Genomic DNA, 25,629 nt, shown 5'->3' with positions numbered 1-25,629 from the left:
AAAAATAAGTCATCCTCTTGAATGGCAAGGGAGAAATGTTAGGCTTGTTCCATCAACATAATATAGGATTTTAAAGTCTGCAGAAACAAATTTCCAAATTAATAAAGCCCTTCAGTATATTCAAATTCAGTGATAACCTTACAGGTCATTTTTCATATATGATTAAACTGTTTTGGAAACAATATAAATATCTTCACTCCCAAATATTCTCCCAATTTATATGTAGAATTCCAAAATACTTCACCCAACTTACATATGGAATAGTTTCTCTGTAATACATCTAATGAGGTTGATTATAAAATGTGACCACAACTGCAATAAGCTAAAATACAGTGATAAAGCTGAGGTTGTAGCCTGGTGGTAGAGTCCTGGCCTAGATGCAGGCCATGGGTCTGATCCCCAGCACTGACAGAGAGCAAAGGGGAGAGAAGAGAAAGGAAAAATACATAATTTTCAGCATCATTCATTTTAGTAATTTTGCTAATTAAGCACAAGCTATCTTCGTAGTAACACAAGTGAATTGGAAATTATAAGGGAAGTCTGAATTCTCCAGAACTTCTGTTCCTAATCAATCACCACAGATCAGCGACATCATCAGAGCCTTTGATCACAGCTCCTCTTTCAAGCTCAGAGGGGACTGGATTGATCCTTGCTGGCACTGAGAATGGAGACACACCTAGGACTAGAATTCACCGTGAAACAGGAGAAGTCACCAGCATCCCTTCCCCTCCCATAAGAGGACAGAGAGCACATTCCAGGGCCGCCCAGGCCCAGACAATAGAGCCACCTCATTAAATCCAAACCTAATTCCCCTCCGACCAGGATTCCCAAAGCGCATTAAGAGAGGAAGAGGCGTTAAGCTACTTTTCTTTCAAAGAACTCAGGTTATGAACCCGCCAATTTGGTCTGTCCCCAACAGCCCCCCCCCCCCGCCGCATACAGCCACCAGCCAAGGCCCAAATCCCCTCTGGTGGGGGCAGGGTAAGTGGCTATGGAATTATCTTTCCACTTTCCCCCCATTACAAAGCACTTCTACAATGCAGAACTTCGGCTTTTACTTCTAGGTTTCACTGCATGAAACAAGCCGCATTTTAAAATAAATTTGACTTTATTTTTTAAATTTCACAAATGAAAGTGCTAGGAACTCTGCAAGGATCAAGAAAAGTCCTGCGATAAAATGCTGACTTGGACCGTTTCCAGACACGGACCTGAAATCACCCACAAGGTCCTGATGGGAAAGGGTCACTTTGGGGACTAAAAAGTTTTAATTGATCTTCACTACTTTGGTGCTATTGTTTTCGCCCCCCTCTTCTTCTTTGTAACCCCATTCTAATTGAGCTTCAAGAAAACTGGCGGGAGGTAGTTTATTATCTCCCTCATCAGGTGATCAATGATTTCATTAATAAGACAGATAACAAAACTGTCATACCATCGACACTGTTATGAAAGATGACCCCAGCTTCCCGCTCCATTTCCCAAGGTCTGGGGTTCTCTGTGGCAGCTCTGAGTCCATTCAATATTTTCCACAGACAGAGAAAAGTGAAAATCCATTTTGAAACCAATTTCAATTAGGATCCAGAAGCTGTTATCACAGGTGTCGCAGAATGGGCCCGTAAGTGGAAATGTCGCCTATCCATTCTGAAATGAAACCTTATCAGGGGCTACAAAGATGGCTGGGGACAGCCTATCTGTAAATTACTTTTCGTCCTGTGTTAACTCAACCTTAGTTCTGTCATATGGAATTCTTTCCATCCACTAGTAATAATCTAATGACTAACCAGACACAGCACCCCAAAGGCTTTCAGCCGGGCAGGGCTGTACCCTTAAACACGGGACAGATGCAAACACTCCGGCCTGCAGGCCGCAAAGGGTAGGCATGCTTTCAGTGACAGGACTAAAAGTTTATTATGGGAAAGAAAGGAAGCCCGTCTCCACCCATTGCATTCCTGGTGATTTTTCAATTGCAAACTCCAAGGCCCCGTTATTTCATTAATGCAGCACCCAAGTCGCGAGGCTTTTCTCTCACATCTTTCAGGCTCCTTTTAGCAAATTATCCCATGACGGCGGATTTATTCAGTCAAAGACCTCGGACTTTGAGAGGCAACAAAAGAATCAAGAGACTTTCTGGTCCACCTGCCTGGTGCATGATGAGGCAGGGGAAAGTCTCCCCCAGAGAAACCAATCAAACTATTGTGTGGCACAGTCAGACCTTTTCAGCTGTCAAGGCAGAGAGCAGAGCGGGAGATGAAAGAGCAGAGATGAAGCTACCATTTACGAAACCATGTGGGAATGGTCTCCTAAGATTTAATAATTGGGATGGAACTCAACTTTCTACAACTAAAGGGAAAAAGCAGAAGAAGGAGAAGAAGAAAGGAAGGAAGAGACCAAAAAGAGGAAGACGAAGAAAAAGTAAAAATGTGCAAGAGAGAAAAAAATAGCATCTGGGTTGTACTAGGAAGAACTTTTATATGAAAAAAATTCCCTTACCTGAGACAAAAATCCTATCTATGAATGCAAAGGAGAAAAGGAAAAGAAGCTCCCAAAACAGACAGAGAGAGAGAGAGAGAGAGAGAGAGAGAGAGAGAGAGAGAAAGAGAGACAGAGAGAGAGAGGGAAGCATGTTGGCTTGATTTAGTAAAGCTTTTCCCATTTTTCCTTTAGGTTATAGCTGCGTGAAATGTTCAGATTCTAATTTTCTCATGCAGTTAATTCAAAGTAACAAAACAACAACAAAACGCCCCTGTTATTACGGCTGCTTACAGTTTTAGACATAAAATGGAATTTTAAATTAGCCTAAAATGTACACCGTCTGGGCACAGGGAAAAAAAAAAAGAGACGCTCAAACTGGCAGAGACAGTGGGGTGTGCGTTTGTGAGCAGTTTCAAGAACGTTTTCATTAAACTACAAATTCAACATGATGTATTTAAATAGAAGCGGGAAAAAATCCTTAATCCTAGGTACTGCTCACAGGACCTAAAAAATTATAGATTTTTCTTAAATCCTGAAATAAATATCATGTCAAGCAGCTACTGTGGTTTCTTTGCTTCCTGTTATCACTAGACACCCATGATGTATTCTGATTGCTAAGCTTAGTTCGAAGCACAAAGCTTTGTGGGAATCTTGGGGCGTGCTGGGACTGTGTTGCTTCTTGGTTGTGTTAGTGGCTACATGACCTTATGGATTTGTCAAAACTCAAAGAACTGCACACCATCAAGAGTGAATCTTATTGTATGTACCTTTTAAAAATAAATGTAAACTAAAGCATATGTCTTTGGAAATGTCCCTGTGTACATAAAATACCCGGTCTTTCACTTTTGCAAAAGACCCTATCTCTTGACGCGGCCTGGAAAATCACTGGGAGTCTGAGTGGTAGGGAGGGGAGGCCCCAGCCACCTTCCCAAGAGAAGATTTTCCTGCCATAAGGACTGTTTTGTCCCTCCAGGTTCCACTACGCAGTGGCTGTCTCTGATTCTGATCAGTTTGTCTCTGGCCACTGGAAATAGCTCCAACACCAGATCATGAGTAATAAAAGGACCCCAGGAACTTTTCACAACAAAACACATCGTGCTGTGGCTTCTTTTCCACTCCCTACTCTATAGCACTGCAGCAAGATGGGAACAATATTCATTCTTGATTTATATGAGCACCAGAAATTGCTCTTTTGGAAGAGAAATGCAATAGTGCTGTGCAGGGGTGGAGCTAGCCTTGCCCTTAAATAAGCACTCATACAAAGTTAAAGCTCATCATCTGGTGATTTCAGTGACTATGAATGAGAAGTCAACCCAAAAAGCATCTCACTTATTAAATCTGAACTCGAGCCAAATCCAGGCCCAGTGATTTGAGGTACTGAGCCCTGATCCTAGCTTCTACCATCTACTGACCTGATGACCACGTGTCAGGATTTCTGTTAGTGAATACCTTCTACTTCTCTCCCTCAGATTAAAGTTTATCCATTTGGAGGTTAAGGACACATGACACTGTGCTAAAAGGAGGGAGATGAAACATATCAGTGAATTATAGCTTGTCAAATTACATCCAGAAGAGCCTGTCACTGTGATTAACAAAAGCTGACATGTTTAGAGAGTCACAGTGCCAGAGACAGAGAGGTTAATATTTAGCCCAAGATCACACAGCAATTCCTTGGCGAGGCTGGAGTTCAAACCTTGGCTTCCAGGCACACACTACTGAATACTGTGTTACATGTGGCCCCTGTTACAGTGTCCCAGAGGTCAGGTAGGCCTGGGTTGGACTCTGTAGGCTGATTCCACAGATGCTGCACAAAACATGCAACCAGGCAAGACATAGAGGGGACAGTGAATAACCCAGGTACTATTCTCAAATTCAAATATAAAAATCAAGAGATATGAGAGGCACAAAGGATAAGCAGATTCAGCACCAGGGACTCCAAGGGCAGTGATACTATTCTGTAGGACAGTTCAGTGGTGGATGTACAGCATTAAGCCTTTGTCCAAATCCATACAACTGCATGACCCAGAGTGGCCCTGGGTGAACTTTTCTTAACAGCACAAAACCCATACTGGTTGACCATCCTAACAAACAAATTGAACCTGTGCAAGAAGTTAGAAAGAGGAAAAAAGGGAGAAGGGACACTGAACTTACAGCTCATTTTCTTATCAGCCTAGAATTTCTCTGCAATACAAAGTTCATGAATTAAAATCAAGGTAATTTAAAAAGCAAAATCAAATAAAATCAAGTTTTACTAGGTAGTTCCTAAAAGGATACAAGACCAGAAAGGAAGGGAGACAGAGAGAGAAGAGAGAGACAGAGAGAGAGAGTCTTATTTGAGATGCACTGAAACACACAATGATGTTAGCAAAATCTTCACTCTATGGAGGAGCACAGGACAAAGGCAAAGAATCTTCCCATTTATGGGAAGAAGAATAGCATATCAAATTAGAAAGTCAGACTGGAGTCAGATTTTGGAAGATACTTAAATCTTAAGCGAAAGTGAGCCTTAATGTATAGGTAGCTGGAAGTCACTGAAGTGCCAGAGCAGGAATGTGGCATAAGTAGAACTGTAATGACATTAATTCGGTAGAAGCATGTGCATAAGAGAGGAGACCAAAAGCAAGGTGAGTGCAGAGAAGGCCGCTTTCATTGTCTTGGTACCAAGGAGTGAGCTCACAGAGAGGAGAGTGGTAGCATAGAGGCGGAGGGGCACACGGGTACATAATTACAGAGCAAAATCTAGCAGGACCTCAAACCCAGCAGGACACAGGAAGCATGAGAGAGGAAGGGGTCAGAGGTGACACTGCGGTTTCAAGCCTGGGTGACTGCAGGAAAGGTGATATACTTAACCAAAATAAAGAGTACAGTGGTAGCCAGAGGTTGAAGGTCTTCTAAGTCTGAATCCCAAGAGAACTGGAGTTCTTATCTGAATTAAATGATTCATCATGAGTCTGTTGGTTTTAAAAGATGAAATGCCCTAAAACATAAAATAAAATCTAACTCTGATACAGAGCAAACCACCCAAATGAGCAACATAACCTGAACGGAAATAGTTTATCCTAGTTAAAAAAAAAAAAGTCAAGAAAGGGAGGAAAAAAGAAAAGGGAAAAGGCAAGGGGAGGATGTATATAAGCTGTTTCCAATCCACAACATATAATCAACACAGCGTTAGCTTTCAAGGACAACGAAATCTAAATAAATTTTCTTAAAATTATCCCTCCTCATTTTCTGATTTAAGGAGGCATTCAGATGAAAGGTAAAGAAATGTTGGGTTTTTAAAAATCCGTCCTTCCTTAAGATGAGCAAGCTTGGTCACATTTGGGATTTGTGAAACATCTTGAACTATTTTTCAGAACATCTGAGTCCAACAAATTCATCATTACTTTTGCCAAGCATTTTTCCCTTAATTTGAAAACCTATGTGTATTTTCAAGAAAACAATCCTTTTGTCTTTGGACTCATAACATTTAAACTCATCAGCGTGCTTCCTCTTAATCCCAAGACTGATCTTTGCAGAGCTCTTGCTATAGTATAGGCTTACTGCACAGTACAAGCACTGTGTCACTTAATCCTCCCAAGATAGACCCTGTGACGTAGGTGTAATTATTATCTTGCTAACGGATGAGGAAACTGAGACACTGAGAAGTTAACTGCCTATACGCGCATAGCTAGTCTTTTGCAGCTCCACAACTCAACTCAAATTTCAGACCCCCAAACTTGCAGATGTTCCTAAACAAAACCCTATAATGTGAATCCATTAGATCTGAAAGTTCCTTCTACCCATATGTCATGTGCCAGAAAATGCTATACGGCCAGGAAAAAAGAGGAATTAACATCTAAAGGGGGCGAATGTGGTACAAACCATCTGCCAGTTTCTCGTAGTCACAAGGATTCAGCATAGAAAGGGTCAAGAAAACAAGAGCTCGTGGGAGATGGAGCAGTAAGGAATTTCAAACTTTGCTTACAACTCAGAGGCATCTTCCCTTCATTCAGGGTACCAAGAGCCATCACAGTTAACCCCTATGGGTGGACCCTGAGGCAGCTCGCTGGCTTGGTCAGGAAGCGACCAAAAGTAAAAAGAGGAAAACAAATCTCCTTCAGTATTTACTGCTCATAGCTCTCCCCCCTTACAAACCTCAAACAATTTTTCAGCAGAGAACCAAGCTCTTCCTTTTGAAACAACCAATGGGAGCAGGGAACTTTCTTTTCATTATTAATTCATCTATCAACGACAGTTTCGTGTTCCGTCACCAACAGAGAGATCATTTCATCTTTCTACCACCTTCCGGTGTGTCCTCAATAACTTTCAGATCTGAGGAAAGATACTCAGGACAACAGTTACATCACTTAGGGTGAGTTTCTTTTTTAACACCGAAATAGCAGGTCCATAGAAACTACCAGATTACTCAAAAAAAAAAAAAAAAAAAAAAGAGGGAGAGCCAAAAATGATGAAAACTTTTCAAACTGAAGAGCAGGCAACGGAGCGAAATTGCATAGGCTAATGCAAATGTGTAAAGTAGGAATAGATCTAAATGTAAAACTCCGTTTATTTAGAAAACACAACATCTGTCTTTGGAAGTAATAAACTAACACCAGAAATGCACATTATTAAGGTGTCTTACTTATAATCTTATCAGATCAACTGATTAAGTCCACAATGAGGACTACCATGTGAATGCACATTTTATATGGGAAAGCCACGGTGTCACTGATGACAAAAACGATCACTTAAATCACAAATACACTTAAAAATGTTGAGGAAAAACTCTTTGTCATTGCCATCTCATAAATAACACTGAAATTTAAAACTGGATTAAGGATCCACTAAACTATAGGCATATTGTGGTTCCCTTGTAAAAACTTTGACAGCCTTCATAATGTAGACAGAAACTGTTAAACGTTACAAAAATCCAATTCAGCCTTTGTTCCCCTACAACGTCTAGAACACAGTTTTTCACTTGTGTTTATTTTAACTTTCAGGCGTATGAAGCAAATGCCTGTTTACAACGGTGTTCGGGGTTTCTGAAGCACATGTCTGGCTGTGTGTATGTTGTGTTTAAACAAAACTCTATACGAGTGTTATTCTAGAAGCAGAGACTCAGCAAGAAAAGCAAGAAAACAGGCCTGTGAGGACACGCCATGGAATGCGCGTGCTTTGGCTAGGAGCCTCAGAATCAAGAACGAATTACACCACATAATGGTTGGAAAACTTAGTTAAGTCAAATTCACCAATAATTTCACCAATAACAAAACATTTTTGTTTGTTTCATTTTTAACCATGGAAGGGTGGATGGGAGAGAAGATGCCTGTATTACATTCATCTGGCTGTTGATACTGAGCTCTTTCTCTCTCTCTCTCTCTCTCTCTTTACAGTACTAGGGATTGAACCAGCATCTTTACACTAAGCCACATCCCAACTCCTTTTTACTATTTTTTGTTTTGTTACGTAGGCTGGGTTGCAGCTTGTGGTCCTCCTGCTTCAGCCTCCCGAAGTGTCAGGATGACAAGTATGAGCAAGGATGTCCCACTTGAACTCATATTTTAATTCTCCAGCTATGAAGCGAAGGGCAGAGTTTTGAAAGGAAAACTTAGGAGACCTCTAAAAACAGGAGCAACCAGTGCTACCTGTGACAGCATCCCATGGATTGTGTATTCCTGTCTGTAAATAGTTTTCGTGCAGGTCTCCATGCATTTCTGAAATATTTGTAGCAAGACAGATGAATGCACAGATGGATGACAGCCATAACAATGGCAGCCTCCGGCCAGCACGTACCCAGTGCACTGATCTCTGAATGCCTGCATGAACTCTAGGCCCAAACAGGGCACAGGAACTGGCTTTTGTGACCAGTGCAGAGTGCGGCAGGACAAGCAGGACTAGGAAGAGAGCACACAGAAGCTGTGCAGTCCACCACCTCTCGCTCTTACCACCACCTGGGTCTGGAGGAGGCTCTAAACTAGTTAGATGCAAACTGCAGAGAACTGTGTAAAGGCCTCTGGTGCTCCAGTGGAACAATCAGTTAGCACTCAGTACTTACACAGAACTCTGTAAAGAAGATCATAATTATTAACATTCACTTAAAGAAAAAAGTTCATTTTCCTTGGTTTTACTTTTTTCTGTCCTTAAAGGTATTTGTTTGTTTTTCTGGGATCCCCCTATCAAGCGCACATTCATGTTTTAAAAAAACTATTTCCATCTGTTTGATAATGGTCAGAGTTCAGATGATTCTGGAGAGCTCTCAGGCCTTTTGACCCCAGATGGGATGGGATTTGTACACGTGCAGGAGGGGATGTAGGCCTCAATGGCACAGGCTGATCAGGGAACAAAACCAGTGGAGAACATTTTAGGAAACAATCTGTGATGATTCCGTATCACAGGACTGACTGATGGAACCCAAGGCTTTCTTGCAGGGTTATATCCTCAGTCCTTTCTGTATTTTAAGACAGGGTTTCTCTAAGTCACTAAGTTACCCACACTGGGCTCGAGCTTGCCTCAGCCACCTACAGTGCGGTGCCATCATGCTCATCTTATTTTAGGATTAGCTTTTGCAACTCATAACTGCTCCTTCTCTGGTTAGTTTTCTCTCCAGGTCCCCTGACCACTGTTCCACTTAGGTTAATTCTGTTCCCAGTCACTTTCCACAGGCTTCTGAGGGGACCTGTGGTCACAGGGTGGCATAGGACCCAGAGCAAGAGTAGAACACCTCCTAGGTGCATATCCCAAGGTGGCAGCTGCACCTTCAAAAGGAGGGAGGAGGTGGTGACAACAAGTTGATGACTAGGACGGGGCTTGTCCTGACTCCACCTGGTATAGTAACACTGTGTCTCCATGTCCCCCTAAAGCTTCATGCAGTCATAGGTGGGGTTTTTCCCAAGGTGGCTGAATCTAGAGTGTGTGACTGATTCATGGTGCAATGCTAGGATTAAGGATGCTAGGATTAAGGTGAGTGTTTACTAAATCAGTGAGCTGACTGGTTTGGTACCATCCTAATCCCAGTAGCCTGGACACAATACAAGGAACAGAAAAAGACTTGTCTTGTCCGTTGTTGCTTTGCTACCTTCTGTCTGCCATAAACTGTTTCTCCTCTATGATGCCACCTTACCTTGGAGCCAAGTGATTATGGAATGAAACCTCCACGAACTGTGAGCTAGATAAACCTTTCCTCCTTTAACTTTCAGTATCGGGTATTTTGTCTTAGCAACAAGAAAAGTAACTATGACAAACACGTTCCCCCAAAGGCACCGTTCTGGCCTCTTCCCTCCCACACCACACACACGCATTCCCAGTGTACTGCAGGTTCACGTGCTCTCACATTCTTGTCACTGATACCCACACACACCCTAAAGATGATCCAAAATTGATGTTTCCTGAAGCGTGATGTGCAGAAAACACTTATTCTACAAAATTACTATGAAAATTACCAAATAACCAATACTGCATGCATTGATTCCACTTCTGACATAATAAATTGGATTAATTTTTACAAATTCTAGAAGAAAGAACCCAGAATAACACGTTGTGTTTTTTTTTAAAGGGAAAATACACCTTCTGTGACCACATTGGAAAAATAATATTTCTTTTTTTTTTTTTTTTTTTTTGGTTTTTTTCCGGTACCGGGAACTGAACTCACGACCTTGTGCTTGCCAGGCAGGCGCTTTTGCCGCTGAGCTAAATCCCCAGCCCCTTGGAAAAATAATAGAAATATTCTGGCTCTGGTCCTGAGGTTGGTTTGTTTTTGCAATGGTAGGGACTGAACCCAGGGCCTTCACACTGAGCTACATCCCTGGACCTCTTTATTTTATTTTAATAAAGTGTCTTGTTAAGTTGCTCAGAGTGGGCTTGAACCTGTGATCTTCCTGCCTCAGCCTTCTAGAGTGCTGGGGTAATGGGCATGAGCCACCACATCAGCTTCCAATTCTGAGTTTAAATACCACAAACAAAGTAAGGCTTATCATTTATTTATTCCAAGAAAGGTCGTACTAGGGTGATTTATCTTTTGCATACTTATTTGTAAATTCATTATTTCAACCCAAACATAAATATATCTCCCTAAGGACGAATGCAAATGCAGACTCATCAGCCAGCAGGTCTGAAAGCCAGGGCCCATCCTTGATGCCACATCCAGGAGCACAGCTCAAGACATCAGCGGAAGAGGGCAGCCAGAAGGGCAGACTGGATAGATGTGCACAGGCACAGAGGGGCAGCCAGACTCTTCAGGAATCTCTGCTTTCAGAGGCGAAGGTTCTGGGCCAAAGCTCCCTTCCGAAGCCAACTCTAAGTCTCCACCTCTACACCTAAGAAAATTGTAAATCATGCTGGTAGAACCTTTCCAGGGATAAATAATGATAAGCCCAGGGGGAGATAGGAGGAAGGGAGCAGTTTGGCTCACACAAATCAGTGAGCCCAGCTACACAGCACCCAAGAGCTAGCCAGCTTGATGGTGGAAAAGTGCACTGAAAGCCAGGAGGCCAGGATGGCTGTAAAAGCTACAAAAATCAAAGAGACTGTCTCCCAGCAAGGACACAAAGGTTACCACTAACCCATCTAGTCTGTCTGTACCACCAGGGGCTCTGGAATTGACTTGAACACTCCATTCTTGAACAGAAATGCCTCTGTACATTGCTTACAATGTACAAACACAATGCATAGAAAAGGAGACTATGTTGCTCTGAAAACAATTAAATAAATTCAATTTGTGTAAGCCAACCATGAAACCCATCTCAGATCCTAATGCTACCTTAAGGTTCAACTGCTAAATTTTAAAATCCTTTATAGCAGACTACTTAAAATTGAGGAAGAGCAGTGGGGGGGGGGTGTCACTAATTTTAACAAAGACAGCTTGTGTATATTTTATAAAAGCTAATTATTCCAAAGAATATAGACTTTGCTTGTGAAATGCAAAGCATTCTGAACTCTCGCCAGACTAATCAAGTTGATTTCTAAAATGCCAAAACAGGAACTTCCTATAATAAATAATCTATCACATTTACATCCCAAATTAGAAGATCTGGAAGAAAACACGTAGGTTAAGTGCCAAGATGGAGATTCCTGAAATCTGCCCATTCGCCTCCCGCCACCCTCCACCTCATGCGTCTTCCTCAGCCTCTGCTAGAACAAGCACTGATCCAGGTGGAAATGCTCAATTCGTAAGAAATGCAGGGGATAAAAAGAGGACTGCGGGTTTGGGTGTGGAGTGGCTGCTCACCATTGGAAGTAGTGCTGGAGGCCACTGCTTTCTCGCTGACATCTGTTCGGGAGGCGCATTTCACAATGGAATTCTCCACTTTCTTCTTCTCAGTGCTCGTGGAGCTATGGGACTGGGCCTCCATGGTGTCTTCTCATTACTTCAGCTCTTTTCTAGGGGGAACACCTACAAAACACCACAAAGCCATCAACTTTACGTAAAAGTAGGAGAGGCCCCAAAAGCATCCTTTGCGGGTCAAGTAAGAGAAGAAAATTTTAGCAAAAATTGAACTCTGAATCATGTTTCTCCACAGGCTCTTTGGCAAAAAAAAGTCTCCGAGTTTTATTAACAAGCCAGGCAAATGTTATCCACATACCCAAAAGGAAAAAGGCAGTATTCCACAATGTGAACGTTTTCCTAAATTCTTCCTGGGCACTGGCCATCAAATGGTCCAAATACCTCCATTCTCAGCTGTGTCCATAACGTGGAACACAAGTGTCACGTTACTCTTTTAAGCCATGTCTACAACAGACTCTTCAGATGGCCAACTTTATAAGAAGGGACAATAGGACTGCTTCTACAGCAGAGATGTGTTTCTGTTTAGCTGGTGTAAAGAATGTTCCACAAATGCTCACATTCAGGCTTTTTACTGAAAGTTCTGAAGTAGGGAATAATTCAAGCTAAGCAACCAATGATGTATGCTTCTTTCATTAAGATCTCTGAGCTGCAATATGCTTCGTAATCCAAAATCAGCCAAATAAACCATATTCTAAAACATGAGAACCTTTCAGTTCATTTCGGTTCCATTTTTGAAACAAGGTAATAGAATAATATACCTCTGATCCCACAAGGAAAAGCCCGGAGAGATTACCAACAGCAAAGCCAGGGGTCACTAAAATATATGCAAACTCCACTAGAGGCAAGCCTACTCTGTCTGTCTTTCACTGGCTTCATTCATGTGATAATTGCCCTAACTCATCACTCATCAATTTTCACCCTTCTTAGTCTACGTTCTTTTCTGCGATCCTGCTCTACACCTACAAAGAATAGAAGAAAAGATGAACAGTCCCCTCTCTGGCATGTTTTCTTCAAGTTATCTGTATCACAACACCACAGTGGGCATTTTATATCCATTTTGTCAGCTACTTATTTTTCTGCCTTTACCAGACTCTACAGTATTCAGTAGGAGCAGTGATTCCTACAATAAAGTAAGCAACTGCTTCACCAGCTAAAAAAAGTTAAAATGCCAGATGAAATATGTCTAGTCACCTTTAACTTCTTCTTGCAAGGGAACTGCAAATTCTTTAACATACAATAAACTCCCCTTGACCTGGATTTCAAGTAAACAGAAGTCGTAAGAAACAAAAGTCACATGGTACTATGGACATCAGTCTTTGCACTAACTTGCAATTCTTTTCTGAGATTATCCAGTGTCATTCAGTGTAAAACACACAAGTTATTTAAGAACAGCTTTTGTGGAATAAAAAGAAAAAAGAAGCACCAAGTGAAATTTACATATCAATTGTAAGATCCACTCCAAATTCAGAAACATCTCTCAAAGGCACTGAGAAAGAGAAGAGTCAAGGGGCTGCAAATATCTTTAGCCAGCTCAAAATGTGTTCAAACTGGAGGACCAGGGCTACCCGACCAGTGTCCCAGGAGCTGTCCAGCACACTAACTCGGGCGACCTGTTGCTGAACCTCTGTGTGTTACTGGTCAAATGACGGAATCAAATCGTAGCATTTAATCCTTTTCATTGGAGGAGGGAGAGCACATCCTCTTTCAGAACATGTTCAAAGTTAAGGACCTTCTTCCAGAAAACCACCTGAAACACTGTACACACAGGAATGCACACTTAAATTTCTGAAGGATCATAGATCCTCCAGAGTTTTTCCATGAATCCAGATAAAGAAAGCTTAAAAAAAAAATTCGACTACCCTTTATTGCCTCTAACAAATCCCAGAAGAACTTGTTTTTAATGTTTCCTGACATTGGTTTAAATAACATCTCTGATACATCGCAAGACCACAACCCAATCTGCATCACTTTCTCAGAGTGCCACGGAACCGCTGGGATCAGGGCTGCTTGAGTGCTTGCTAAGTGTTCTGGTTCCTGAGTTCAATTTCTGAGGCCGTGCCTATGTCCTGGGACAGATGACACCTGGGAACCTGTACTTTAATAAGCAGTACTCACGGTCAGGCTTGCTAAAGCTTTCCAACCACTGTTCTATATGGTGGTTTTGCTCAGTGGTATGTACCAGGCAGAAGGATCATGGAAGACTTTGCTGACTAGATAGACTAATAAATGAAGTACACTCCAGAATACTGAATTCACAGATTACCCACATCTCCCTCAGCACCCACCACAATGATAATCAGCTCTTTACCTAGAAAGGTCTTCACTGACTACCATCCCTCCCTCTAGATTGTGGACAAGATTTCTGTCTTCCCAGCACCTAGTACAAATAAGAACGTGACTGAGAAAATAATCTATTACATCCATGACCCTGTGACTTTCAGTCTACAGTGTCTTGTGTTTTAGTCCTACTGAGTAATCTACATACATTATATTCTGTATTTGGAATATCTCCGAAAACTGGCAAAGTGTATAAAAACCAGATATGGTGATACATGCCTATAATCCCAGCACTCTGGGAGACAGGCAGGAGGACTGCAAGTTTTTAACACTAGCCTGGACAATGTACCAAGACTTTGTCTCAAAATTAAAAATAGGTTGGGGATACAGCTCAATATGAAGGCCCTGGGTTCAATTCCCAGAACCACCAAAAAATAAAATAAAATAAAATAGCAGAAATACTTAACACACTCCACTTTTAACCACTTGAAGAAACAGCCTCTTGCTATATCCAGCCTTAGCTATTTGGGTAGAGTTTACCAGTTGAATTTGAGTAGTCACCTAAGTTGAAACTTTACACAGAAACTTACAAATGGACCAGAAAATCCCATTAAGAGATGGGATTCCTAGCGAAAACTATGTCTCCTCTTTAGCAGAGGAAGCTAATTAACAGTAGTGAAAAGACAAGTCACCGAAGTTCCTTGACAAACTTGGTTTTTGTGGAGTTGTTGGGTTTTCCCCCAAGGCAAAGGACTTCATTGTAAGAAAGCAACACAACCCTCCCCATAGCATCTCAGCAGAGAAAGGCTTCAACAAGAAGAGGTAAAGCTCCAGGCGCTGCCTGCCATCACAGTAATTAATAGTCTTAGCGAATACTAATTCCTACCCCCTTTTGAAAAGGATTTTTTAAAAAATAGGTCCTCGGTCACCGAAGAGTCTACCCCCTTCTTCTATTTTGACAACTTATTTTTGGATCTCATTAGTTAGTAACTAATTATTTAAAAGTGCAGTTGATGTGTGGAACGTGGTTATAAAAATGGCAACGTGCCAAGGCAGACATCTGCTTCCTGTATCTCCCTATGAATTCTATGTGCTTATTTTACTGATAAAACGTAAGTTTGGCCCTGTGAGTTATCAAGAGAAAGGTTTAACATTCTGGACACCCATACCCGTCAAGTTGTGCAGGAGGACCCAGGGGCAGAAAAGGGCGGCTGCTTCTAGCTGAGATGACAGGTTTCACAGGACAGGCAGTGGGTTAGAAACTCAGTACTGAGATGATCATTAACGCCTTAGGTCAGGGCTGACCAGTGAACATTCCCCACGGAGTCCTCGGCCCTAAACGGCAGGAGCTCTAGAGTGCTGTGGTTTCACAAACAATAATCTCCAAGTTATTTAGAACTTAAGTACCAAGGAAAAATTTCAAGTTCTGCTTCACTTCAAGGACTTTTCTCTGAGGACAACTTGCCACTGCTTTTGGGATATGAGTGAGTGAAATGAGACTTCTTTCCCACTGACACAGTTTCTTTGCTTACTTCCTTGAACTCCCTCACTGCGGAAACCTTATATGCAAGATGTGCTGGTGTGCCCCTTGACTTTTGAGGCCCAGTAGCCTGAGTACCTGGACAAGAAAGAAAAAAAAAAAAAACAAAAACAAGGAAAACTGCTCTCTTGCTACATGCCTTCCTAAGGCTTCAAGTTTCACAGGTAAAAGGGAAGGGATGAACATTCCTTCCACAAAGCAGTGCAGGTTTTTCCCATTCAAGCATCCCTGAACGTTTTATAATTTCCCCCAGGCCAAAACCCAGTGCACAATTAATTCCAGATCCTATTTAAATCTAATCCCTCTGCCTACTAGCAACCTGCCCGCAGGTGGGTCTTTTCTTCCTAAATTATAAATCTGAACCTGCACCAATCTCCTGTAAAACAAAGCACTTAAAGCTTCCTGCAGCCACTGACCAGGTGAGGGTGCAGCCCAAAGTCGCATTTGAAAGTGAGCAAGGGGGAAAAAAAAAAAAGCAATACAGTACTGACCAAATGGGAGAATTCGTAAGGGCCACCTACATTTTCAATAGTCTCAAATCGTCCTCTTTGAGGTTGCTACTTAGAGATGTAAGGAGAGAAGGATAGGCTCTTCAAAAAGCGAACTTCTGTCTTTGCAAAGGAGAGTAGAGTCTCCTTTGTCAAGATGCTGATGTTGGTCAGGCTGCGTGGCTGTGGCCCATGTGGTCTGAAAGCTGTCCCACTCTTAAGTTTTCCTGTCTGGGCCCTTCAGAAAAGTGCAAGGTGTGTTTTTCACACCCTTAAGCATCACCCTTCCCCCCCCCACCACCACCCCGGGCCTGCGTCCTGGCTGCTCCCTGAGCCCCTCTCAGAGGCCAATTCATTAGGAGCGCAGGCGGTGTGCGCGCAGTGTCGCCGCATCCATCATCATTACATCAGCGTGGGGACATCCACACCCCGTGCTCCTGGCCCCGGGCCCCAACAGTGCGCCGAGAATTTCTCAGAAAGGGCTCTGGGTGTTTGGGGGCAGAGGCCAGAGGCAGTGTTCTCTGGGGACCCACTTTGATCTACAAGTGGCCTCTGGGGACAATGCAAGTCTGCCAGCCAGGCTGCGGGGGGAGGGCGGGGGGGGTACACCCGGGAGAAGAGGGGGCTCAGGCCTCAGCAGGGCACAGATGCAGCCCATATCATTTCGGATCAGACCAGTTACCCTGCTTCTCTGGTGTATTTGTGGGCATTTGCAAACTGTCTGGTTGGCCCTGGTTGTATCCACACAGCTATTTTAACTAGCTGGATGCAACTTTCCAGGCACTCGGCAAACGCAGCACCCTGTGTGTGTGTGTGTGTGTGTGTGTGTGTGTGTGTGTGTGTGTCTTTCAGGACAAAGAAACACTGGGAACACTTGAAAAGGCTTCAGGAAACCAAGGGGTGTGTGTTTTACTCACAAAACCCATTCACCATTAACCTGGCCCCTAAATGTGGTTTCCTTCATAGGCTGCCATAAATAGAGAAAGGTGGCCAAAGCACAGACACACAGCCTCATTGTCTCTCTTTCAGGGAAGCCCTCCATGTGTTGCACGGTTTAACCTGTACCACCACAGAGGCTTTATGCAGTAGTAAATAGTGTGAAAAATTACAATTCTGGAAACGTGCAAAAATCACTCTTTCATCTGTGCCTCAAAACCTCTGACTCACGGGCAAGCAGGATTCCTTTATTGTTTAAATACTGAAAAATTTTTTTCAAAGAGAGTATCAGTGCTAATGCCATCACCTAGCGTTACGTGGGAACTGAACACAGGCAGCCTAGGCAGAAACACAGCTGCAGTTTAAACTGACAGAGCACTCTCCCTGCACATCCAGTTGGTTTGGTTTTTGTTTTGTTCTGATTTATTTTGTTTAGTTTTGTTTTTTGAGTTGGCCAGAAGTTGGGCAGCAACTTTTTTGAGTTTTCTTTTGAACGCCTTTACATATTTTAAACAACTAAGTTAGAAAGGCTGATTAATAATCCGATCCATTTCTGATGGGTTAGAAAAGCTATGGCCATGAGCGGTCACCAACAGATGACTTTGCAACAGGCCAAACAACGTTATTAGCAGCGTCATGATTATGCCTGAAGTGAGAAAGTACTCTTTCTAGTCCAGGGAACTACTGCTCCAGGCGAGTGAGGTTCTCCTCAGAGAAATCACATTTATGTACAGCTGTCTGTAGACTGGTCAACTAAATGGTCTCCCTAATGTGTTCATGCTTTAAAATTCCAGAACAAACAGCCTGGGTAGAATTTACAAGGTAGCCTCCCTTGTGTTACTGATGAGGGACATTTCTCTCATCCTTTACTGCAACTAGATCAGCTGCTACTTCAAAGTAATACTCTTGGAGCTATTTAGGTAAAATTCCCATTAAAAAATTGTATACCTTCCTGAAGCTATTACTCATTTCTAAAACAAAAGAAATCTTTTAAGGCAAATTTTTTGTTTTACAAAACCAAGAAGCACAAAGCTAATTCTGATTTTAACTTTTTGATCAGTTTTGGAAGGAAAAAATAGTCCTCAGGTTCAGTGAACCAACTGCAGGGACTTAAAAATCATCTCAGCAGATTTTGTGAACCTGTGCATTAGAGAAAAACCTCTTACAGGTTTGCGATGTGGTTGATGGTTCCCTGTATGCAAAATATCTCCCTGAACTTAAAATCAATTAGGTACCTATAACCTCTGTGACACACTAACAGTCCCCAAGATTTCTAAGGCTTCTTTACCCTTCCTGTCAGTATTGCCTTCCTCTTCCTGCAGGAAAAGAAATCCACCTTCATGAGTTCTTAATGAAATCTTCATGAATTTTTAACTACCGTATTTTTAATGCACAATTATTTTTACCTTTATATAGGATTATTTTCCCCTACAGGAAGGAAAGTCTAAAGCCTTAACTACAAAATAAGAAAACTGCTACCTGTCCAAGGTACCACTGGTAGCAGAGGGCTCCCCAATTCTTTTACCTACTGTCTTCAGGCTTTCTTTGCTATGTTTCTGATGGCAGACAAGCAGTATTCAAAACAGACATCCCCAAGTGGAATTATTCTAGGAGGAAATAATTGCCTTGCAATAAAATTAAGTGAAATTGGTTTCTGTAAATTAACTACATCTGAACTTTTAAGAAATCCACACATCTAACTTCAACCACTGAAAAGCCTATGTGACATGAAAGTAATCACTGCTATTACAATTAAAATCACAAACAACAGCTTTTAGGTGCCTGTTTTATTTTTTGGCCTTGTGTATTTAAAAGAAAATATCTTTTTTCAGCTGCCAGAAGTACTTAATGCCAAACATTTGGTGGGGGAGTAAGGTCTCTATTTCACATTCGTTCATTACTATTTCAGGGTTCTGCAACACTTTCTGGAAGCAGCCTGCATGGCAGGTACCATGAAAGGTTGAACAGTGGTGAACACAGTGACACCCCACTTTCAGCAGGTTAGCCAGATACAGAAAATCCTCCTCAGACGAAAATATGGATCTGTAAGTCAGTTATCAGTGTATAGATCAGTTAAGCTCATGAAAACCATATTCCCCTTAAACCCACATATCTAGCAAAAACCTCACGACTAATCAAATGTGTCCCTTGTCTCCCTTCACTGAGGTTTACAGGAATTAAAAGCCTTCACATATTTTCAGAAAAAAAAAGTTTGTCAAATTATTCTTACAGCACTTATGTAACTTTGGGTTCCCAGAATCCTGTGGGATTCTACAAGAACCCTTTAAGGGACAGACTGGGTGTTCTATGAGTAGTAATGGAATTTTAAACCATTACAAATATTAGACCAATATGGGGAGAGGGTAAAAATCAGCTACAGATGATATAAAGGTACTCCACATACTTTTTATGAAGTACTATTCACCCTACTTTATCCTCCTGATTTTTAAATCTTTCATTCTTAAATCATAAATGCAACTGTAACAGCCAATTTTTAAGACTGTAAGGATGTTTAAATTAAGGATTATTTTGTAAAAATGGCCCTGGGTCCACTTGTCCTATCAACTTTGCTTAGTCACAGACAACATTCTTCCACTGTCTTAATTTTGATCCGCTGTATGCTCAGGACTGCCATCAAATCCACACCACACCACACACCCTCGCTCCTGGAGAGACCATGTTGTGGAATTTCATTGCAATACCCACAGTTCCAATGGCAGACATGGTCCTGAAGTAGTGGCCTGATGCAGCAGATTCCAGGTTTCCATACATCTGAGTCATTAATGCTTCCTTCTTAAGCCACTGGATGAGGTTTCTCTACACACTGATAACTTTCTTCAGAATAAATTATTCTTTTTAAAAATGTCACAAAATGAAATCAGTAACAGTGCTTAACCCTCCCCCATTCCTTCACTGCTGCAATTTGAAACTTATCTTTTATCTAAATGGTGCGTTTTCTTTTGGTAAAAAAAAAAAAAAAATCGATAGTCTGTAATGTGAAGTTCTCTGGAGTCTTGTTAGGCATTTTATGCAACCTTCAAAACAAAAGTCAAATCAGGTAAGTCTGCACATTTCCATGTGAAAATGAGCAACTATAACGTCACACTCCGTCCTGAAGTTATTTGGAGAGAGACTTTTTATCCTCCATCATTGAATTAATTTAACTCTTAGGCATAGGATTACATTACACACAATCAGATGCTTGTAAAATGTTACTCTCCTGCCCCCTCTCTACACTCCTGGCCCCCTCCCCTACCAAAAAAAAATGTAAAGAAAAGCCCCTCTAGCTGTTTCAGGCCACCAATCAATCCAATTTACTGCAGGTACAATTTATATATACAGTGCATGCCACAACAAAACCACAGTGTGATGCCAACACAGCCCTTAAGAAAGTTTTCCCCTAAATCTCTGGAAAGGAGCTTTAAAAGAAAGCAAGGATTACAGTCAGCTAGAAGGTAGGGAGGGGACTTACCTCAAACCCAGCCAAGCGGAAATCAGAGCAGTAATTCTACAAGTCGACAGAGTACGCTTTCAAAGCTATAATGGTGTGAAGAAGTGCGGGGCAGCCTGGCCTGCAGGCAGCACTAATACACTGATGACTAATGGCGGGACCCAAGCAGACAATGAATTTGGGGCTTGAAAACTAACAGAAACCATGCAGTACTTTGACAAATGGGCTTTCACGATTTCATTCATTGAATAACCTTTAAGCACAAAATTGGCTGCAGTCCTCTTGGGAATGATATGACATGTTGCCGGACAATGATGTAAGTATTTTCTTTTTTAATTATGACTCTTACGAAAACTGTAAGAGCACCATATACAAGGACGCAGACATAGACACCACAGATGGAGAACTCAACACAATATTGCCTTTCAGGAGGGGGCTGAAATGTTCCAGTGCCACCTTATTAACTATGTAATGGCTTTTTCATTCAGCTTCTTTAGAAAGCCATAGATTTTCTCAGACATTTTGTCGGATTGAAATATACACACCCAGAACAAAAAACACTTTCACATTAAAGAAGTGTGGGGGGACGACAACAATAACAAAATACAGTGCTAATAAGGAGCTAAGAAATATACTAAAATATAGTGCATTTAGAATTACAAATGGAAAAAGTCTAATTTTCAGGGGCCAGGAAAAGGAAAATAGCATAAACCAACAGAGACACCACGTAAAAGTTTGCACTCAAATGCGCTTACAAACACATTTAGCATTCAATTTCTCTCCAACAGCTTTTCTCCCCTCTTCCCCCGGCATTAGTTAGCCTTTCCATTTAGAAATAACAATTTTGGCAATTCTTAAAGAGAGAATGAAATATCTAAAGTGTCTGTAAATTAACAAGTGCCAGACAGCATCGCCTTCAGCAGGTCCTAAAAACTTAAGAAAAGGATCTTAAAACAGAAAGCTTAGTGAGCTCATAAAACTGTTGTTGGAGCCAGGAACACATAGCATATTTAATCTGCAAACTGTGAGAGTCCACAGTGGTTTCAGTGAGATCTGAGGCATGCCCTCAAGGTTTACTGGGATCTGGGATTAGGGGGCTGGTAAGAACCTCTACTGCCCATGGACATGTTTTTCTTCTGCAGTTAAACACAAATGCAGGGAGACGTTTGACTGCTGCTTGGCGTTACTGCTCAAGTTATATAAAAGCTTTGCAGCTCCTTTTGCTGTCAATATATCAAAGTTTAAAAAAAAATCATCAAAGTGTGAAATTTCATTTAAAGTCTTCGCCAGTCTACAGCTCTATTTCACAGGCCCATCAAATAAAAGTAAAGATGAAAAATACACTGAAAGTACCTGAAAAAGTTTGCAGCAGTACTCCTGCCCCTGTTGTTGTTTATTCTGTCTCCCTGTATTTGCTTTGAAACTAGAACTGATCAATTTTCATCTAGGAAAATGACAACATGAAGTGAAGGGCGCCAGCTTCTTCCAGGCATTAATGAGAAGACAACCTGAAATCATTATTAGAGTTCATCTTTTGCTTAACAAATATATATGTATTTGTTTCTTCTGTAGTCATTTCAGCCTTTTAATTGGCTCTCGTGATGTTAAGTTCGCAGAAAAGGACTTGAATCTTCCAAAACACAGCAGACAACCTGAGCAAACGAATGCCAGCAGAACTTAAAACCTCCTTCAAAGAATTCTTTAGCTGGGGATTTACCACAATTGCATAAAGAAGAAAAGTCTGACTTTTAAGATAATCTACTATAGTCTACAAGCATTAACATTCCATTACTAAGGTTTTCTTGAGCATTTCATGACTCACTGATTCACTTCTCCTTCAAGACTGGCTTTTCTTAGTGCGCTGCTGTCTCCATGTGGGTGCATGCAAGGATGATCATTAAATTGTTTCCTTCCGTAAGCTCCCAAATTCTACCCTCAGCACAGGAGGAAGGGGATCTCAGGAAGCAGGATACCTTACCTAGGAGCAAGGACCTCTAAACCGCGAGCCCAGAGGAAGTCTGAAACCCTTAACCGCATGCAGGTAATTAAAGAAACTTCACTGGTGAAGAAACAAAGGCAAGTCCAACTTTTAGGCTGGGGCATCAAATTGATAAATTAACGATTCTTTCATTAAATAAGTAATGAAATAACGGAGCAGGGCCATTTTTCATCAGTGCTGAATTTTCTCATTTCTATCTGTGGTCCTCAGCAAATGAGACACATACAATAAAAATGTGTGTCTATCAGGGTTCAATCAAGGAACACAAGCATGTTAAAAGCACAGGGAATTGGTAGGCATCAGGGCCAATGCTACCAGCCTATTAGAAATAATGCAATCTATACCTTTTAAAGTGTTTTTGCTTGTGTAAAAATTTCACTAGACACATCTCACATTGAACTCATTCATGCGTCTTAAACCAAAACTTCCCTAGGCTGACTTTCAGAATTATATTTCCTGAAAGGATCTCCCCTTAGGCAGAGAGCTTCTAATTAAATAGCTTTTAGTGTAAAATAAACTCTCTGCTCGGTATAAATATGCTATTCCAACTAATTTAAATGTTATTTCATGTTTGTTTTAGGTTTGACTATAATCTAACTGGCCATGTATTTGTGTATCAGGTTAAGAACAGTATTTCCTAACATAAACAAATTCTAAGGATACTTCACAGTTCCCTCTGCTAAAACCAATCACCACTGCTTTAATAAATCCCCTCAACTGAAATTCTGCTCTGCTTTGGAAAAATGAAGAAATTTGAGAGTTATTTCCACTATTTTAAAACATAGCATTTTCTTCCTTCAAAATAATCTTGACACATGTAATTAAGAAGCTGTCAGACTATTATTAATTTTTAATTTAAAACCTAAATGAAATAATTACAGGAATCAATCAATAAGGCACCTATTCAAATTACAGAGCAATTACATAAATACTCAAAATTAATACTTTAGGCCAATTCTTGAAGATTTTGGTCTACAACACCAGAAGTCAAGCCACACAAAAAGTGTGCCAGGGAGAGGCTGAATCGTCCCTGCCTTAAACAGACTAGAATGAGATTATTTCAGATGGCCATGGCACAGCCTGCCCCGCCACACAAGTCATCCCAACGCGCTCAAGCCGCAACTCTTTTCTGAAAGTCAATTTATTTCCACCAGACACGTATTTCAAAGATCTAAAAAAGAAAAAAAAAAAAAAAATGGCCTCCGCCAAAATCACATTTAGGAGGGAAAAGCCCAATTACTTGAATTTTGAGCTGAGTGTCCTCATTGTGCTCTGCAAAGGCTAACTGGGGAGAAGAGGGAAGGAGAGCGAGCAGGAGGTGTTTTCAGAATATACTAATGGCACTGCCCATGTATTTGCAGGGGCCGGCTCTCCATACCTCTAAGGAAAGGGCTCTTTTACTGGGAGACTCGGACAGTCCATCATTTCAAACTGATGTGGCAGCTGGAAAATGTGGAACAGCTGGCAGAGAGCTGGGAGAAAATGTTTTACATAAATATATGTACATATAAACTGGCGGAGGGCCACGAGCTCTGTACCCAAGGCCAGAATCTATCCGGCAGTCTACACCAGGGATATAAGTTGGGAATCTGGATTGAAACAAAACAACGGGGGAAACCTCTTCAATCTTGGCCCAAGTTAGCACGGGAAGCCCGGGGGTCCTGAGCTTCCTGTGGGAGGGCATCTTATGGCAAAGGGTACACGAGCACCAAGTTCAGAAAAGGATGAAAAGCTGGGTATGGAGTGGAGCGCCTGCATCTACCAATCTGCTTATAAGTCGCTTCACAAACTCCAAGTTTGGGGATCAATATTTGTTTCCTCTCCACCTCCTCCCGCCCATTTTCTGTACTGAAACTCTAGAAATTCTCTGTCCCTGCAGAGATGCAGTCCCCACTCTGTTCCGTGTAAACGCAACCTCCAAAATGATTGCTGCAAGGGCCACGGCTACTTTGTTCGTGTGTGTATTTGTGGGTGCGCGTGTGTGCTGCCCCTAGAAAGGAAAATAAATAAAAGAGAATCCCAAATCATATACAGATGGTACAACTTTCACTTTTCCTCTCTGACGACGGAGGCGCGCCTCTGCATCTGCTAACACCACACCCCCGCCCTCGGAAGAGAAGCCCCGGCTGCAGTGAGCGCCGGCAGCTACGGTCCCCGCGCGTCCCCACCTCGCGGCCGCCTCCTCCGCGCGTCCGAGGGCCTTGCGCGCCCAGCGCCGGAGCCCCGAGCGCAGAGGACTCAACCCGAGGCTCGGGGGCTCGCGGAGCTCTTTTTAACACTTTGAGCAGGAGTGTAGGCGAGGGGCGCAGTGGCCGCCAATGCAAACTTCGCGCCCGCTGCGGGATGCGCAATTCTGCAGTCTGTCTGGACAGCTGGAGAGGCCGGCACTTGGAAAGGGACCTCCAAGAGGGTGGGAAGAGACTTGCTGCGACCCTTACAGGAGGCTCTCTCCATCTGGGCGCCTGGTGACAGCCATTTTCGTCCCATCCTGCTCCCCGGCTGGGGACCACCTCCGCACCCGGAGGCCAGGGACGCTGCCGCGGGACCTGGCTGCGTGGCCGCAAAACAAAGAACTTCGGGCGGGACGTACCTGCGGCGCGGCGGCGGCTGTCAAGTCCCCGAGCGTCCCATAGACCCGGTCCCGGGCGCGGGCGAACGGGTGGCGGCGGCTACCTCGAGCGGCGGGGATGGGCGCGGGGTGCGCCCGCCGCGGGCATAGTGCGGGGGCTCGGGCGGCGGGGCGCGTGGGAGGCGGCTGGGTGCGCGAGCGCGAGTGTGCCCGGCCTGCTCCCGCCCGTTCTTGCAGCTCGGGCATCAGTTGCAAGGATCGTGTAATCCGATCCCTTCTGACTCACAGGCCCTGAGTGACAGTTCTGATTTGGTTCCGCCGCGGGAGGGAGGGGAGAAGAGAAAGAAAGAACTCCCCCACAGGCCGCCCCTGCGGGCTTCCGATCCACTTTCCGGAGTGAGGTCCCATCCCGCCAGGCACCCCCCGCCCGGACCCGCGCTGCCCGCGCTACTCACGGGGTGCAGAAGTTGTCCCCGCTGCGCGCTCCCCTCCCGCGCGCTTCTCCTGCGCGCCTCTCCGCCTCCTCTTCCTCCTCCTCCCCGCATTCCTCCTCCCCCAAGTTTTAACAGATGTGGCCGGACTCTCTCCGACTCTCAGACTCTCTTTCTTCTTCCTGCTCCCCCTCCTCCTCCCCCTCCTCC

General features: G+C 42.8%; 1 protein-coding gene across 2 annotated transcripts in view; it reads right to left on the bottom strand.

The window, feature by feature from the left end:
• The window catches only part of Gli3 (GLI family zinc finger 3), a 277,128-nt gene that overhangs the window by 251,038 nt on the left and 461 nt on the right, over positions 1 to 25,629 (bottom strand). For both annotated transcript variants that reach the window (XM_013521254.1, XM_013521255.1), the window contains exon 2: positions 11,672 to 11,836. In XM_013521254.1, the coding sequence (XP_013376708.1) occupies positions 11,672 to 11,795 (124 nt within the window). In that variant the 5' untranslated portion in view covers positions 11,796 to 11,836. The remainder of the gene's footprint in view (positions 1 to 11,671; positions 11,837 to 25,629) is intronic.

This window comes from Chinchilla lanigera, unplaced genomic scaffold (genome assembly GCF_000276665.1).
Source record: "Chinchilla lanigera isolate Chin_1 unplaced genomic scaffold, ChiLan1.0 scaffold00059, whole genome shotgun sequence".
In the NCBI taxonomy this organism is placed as follows: Eukaryota; Metazoa; Chordata; class Mammalia; order Rodentia; family Chinchillidae; genus Chinchilla; species Chinchilla lanigera.
This window is presented reverse-complemented; position numbering and strand designations above follow the sequence as displayed.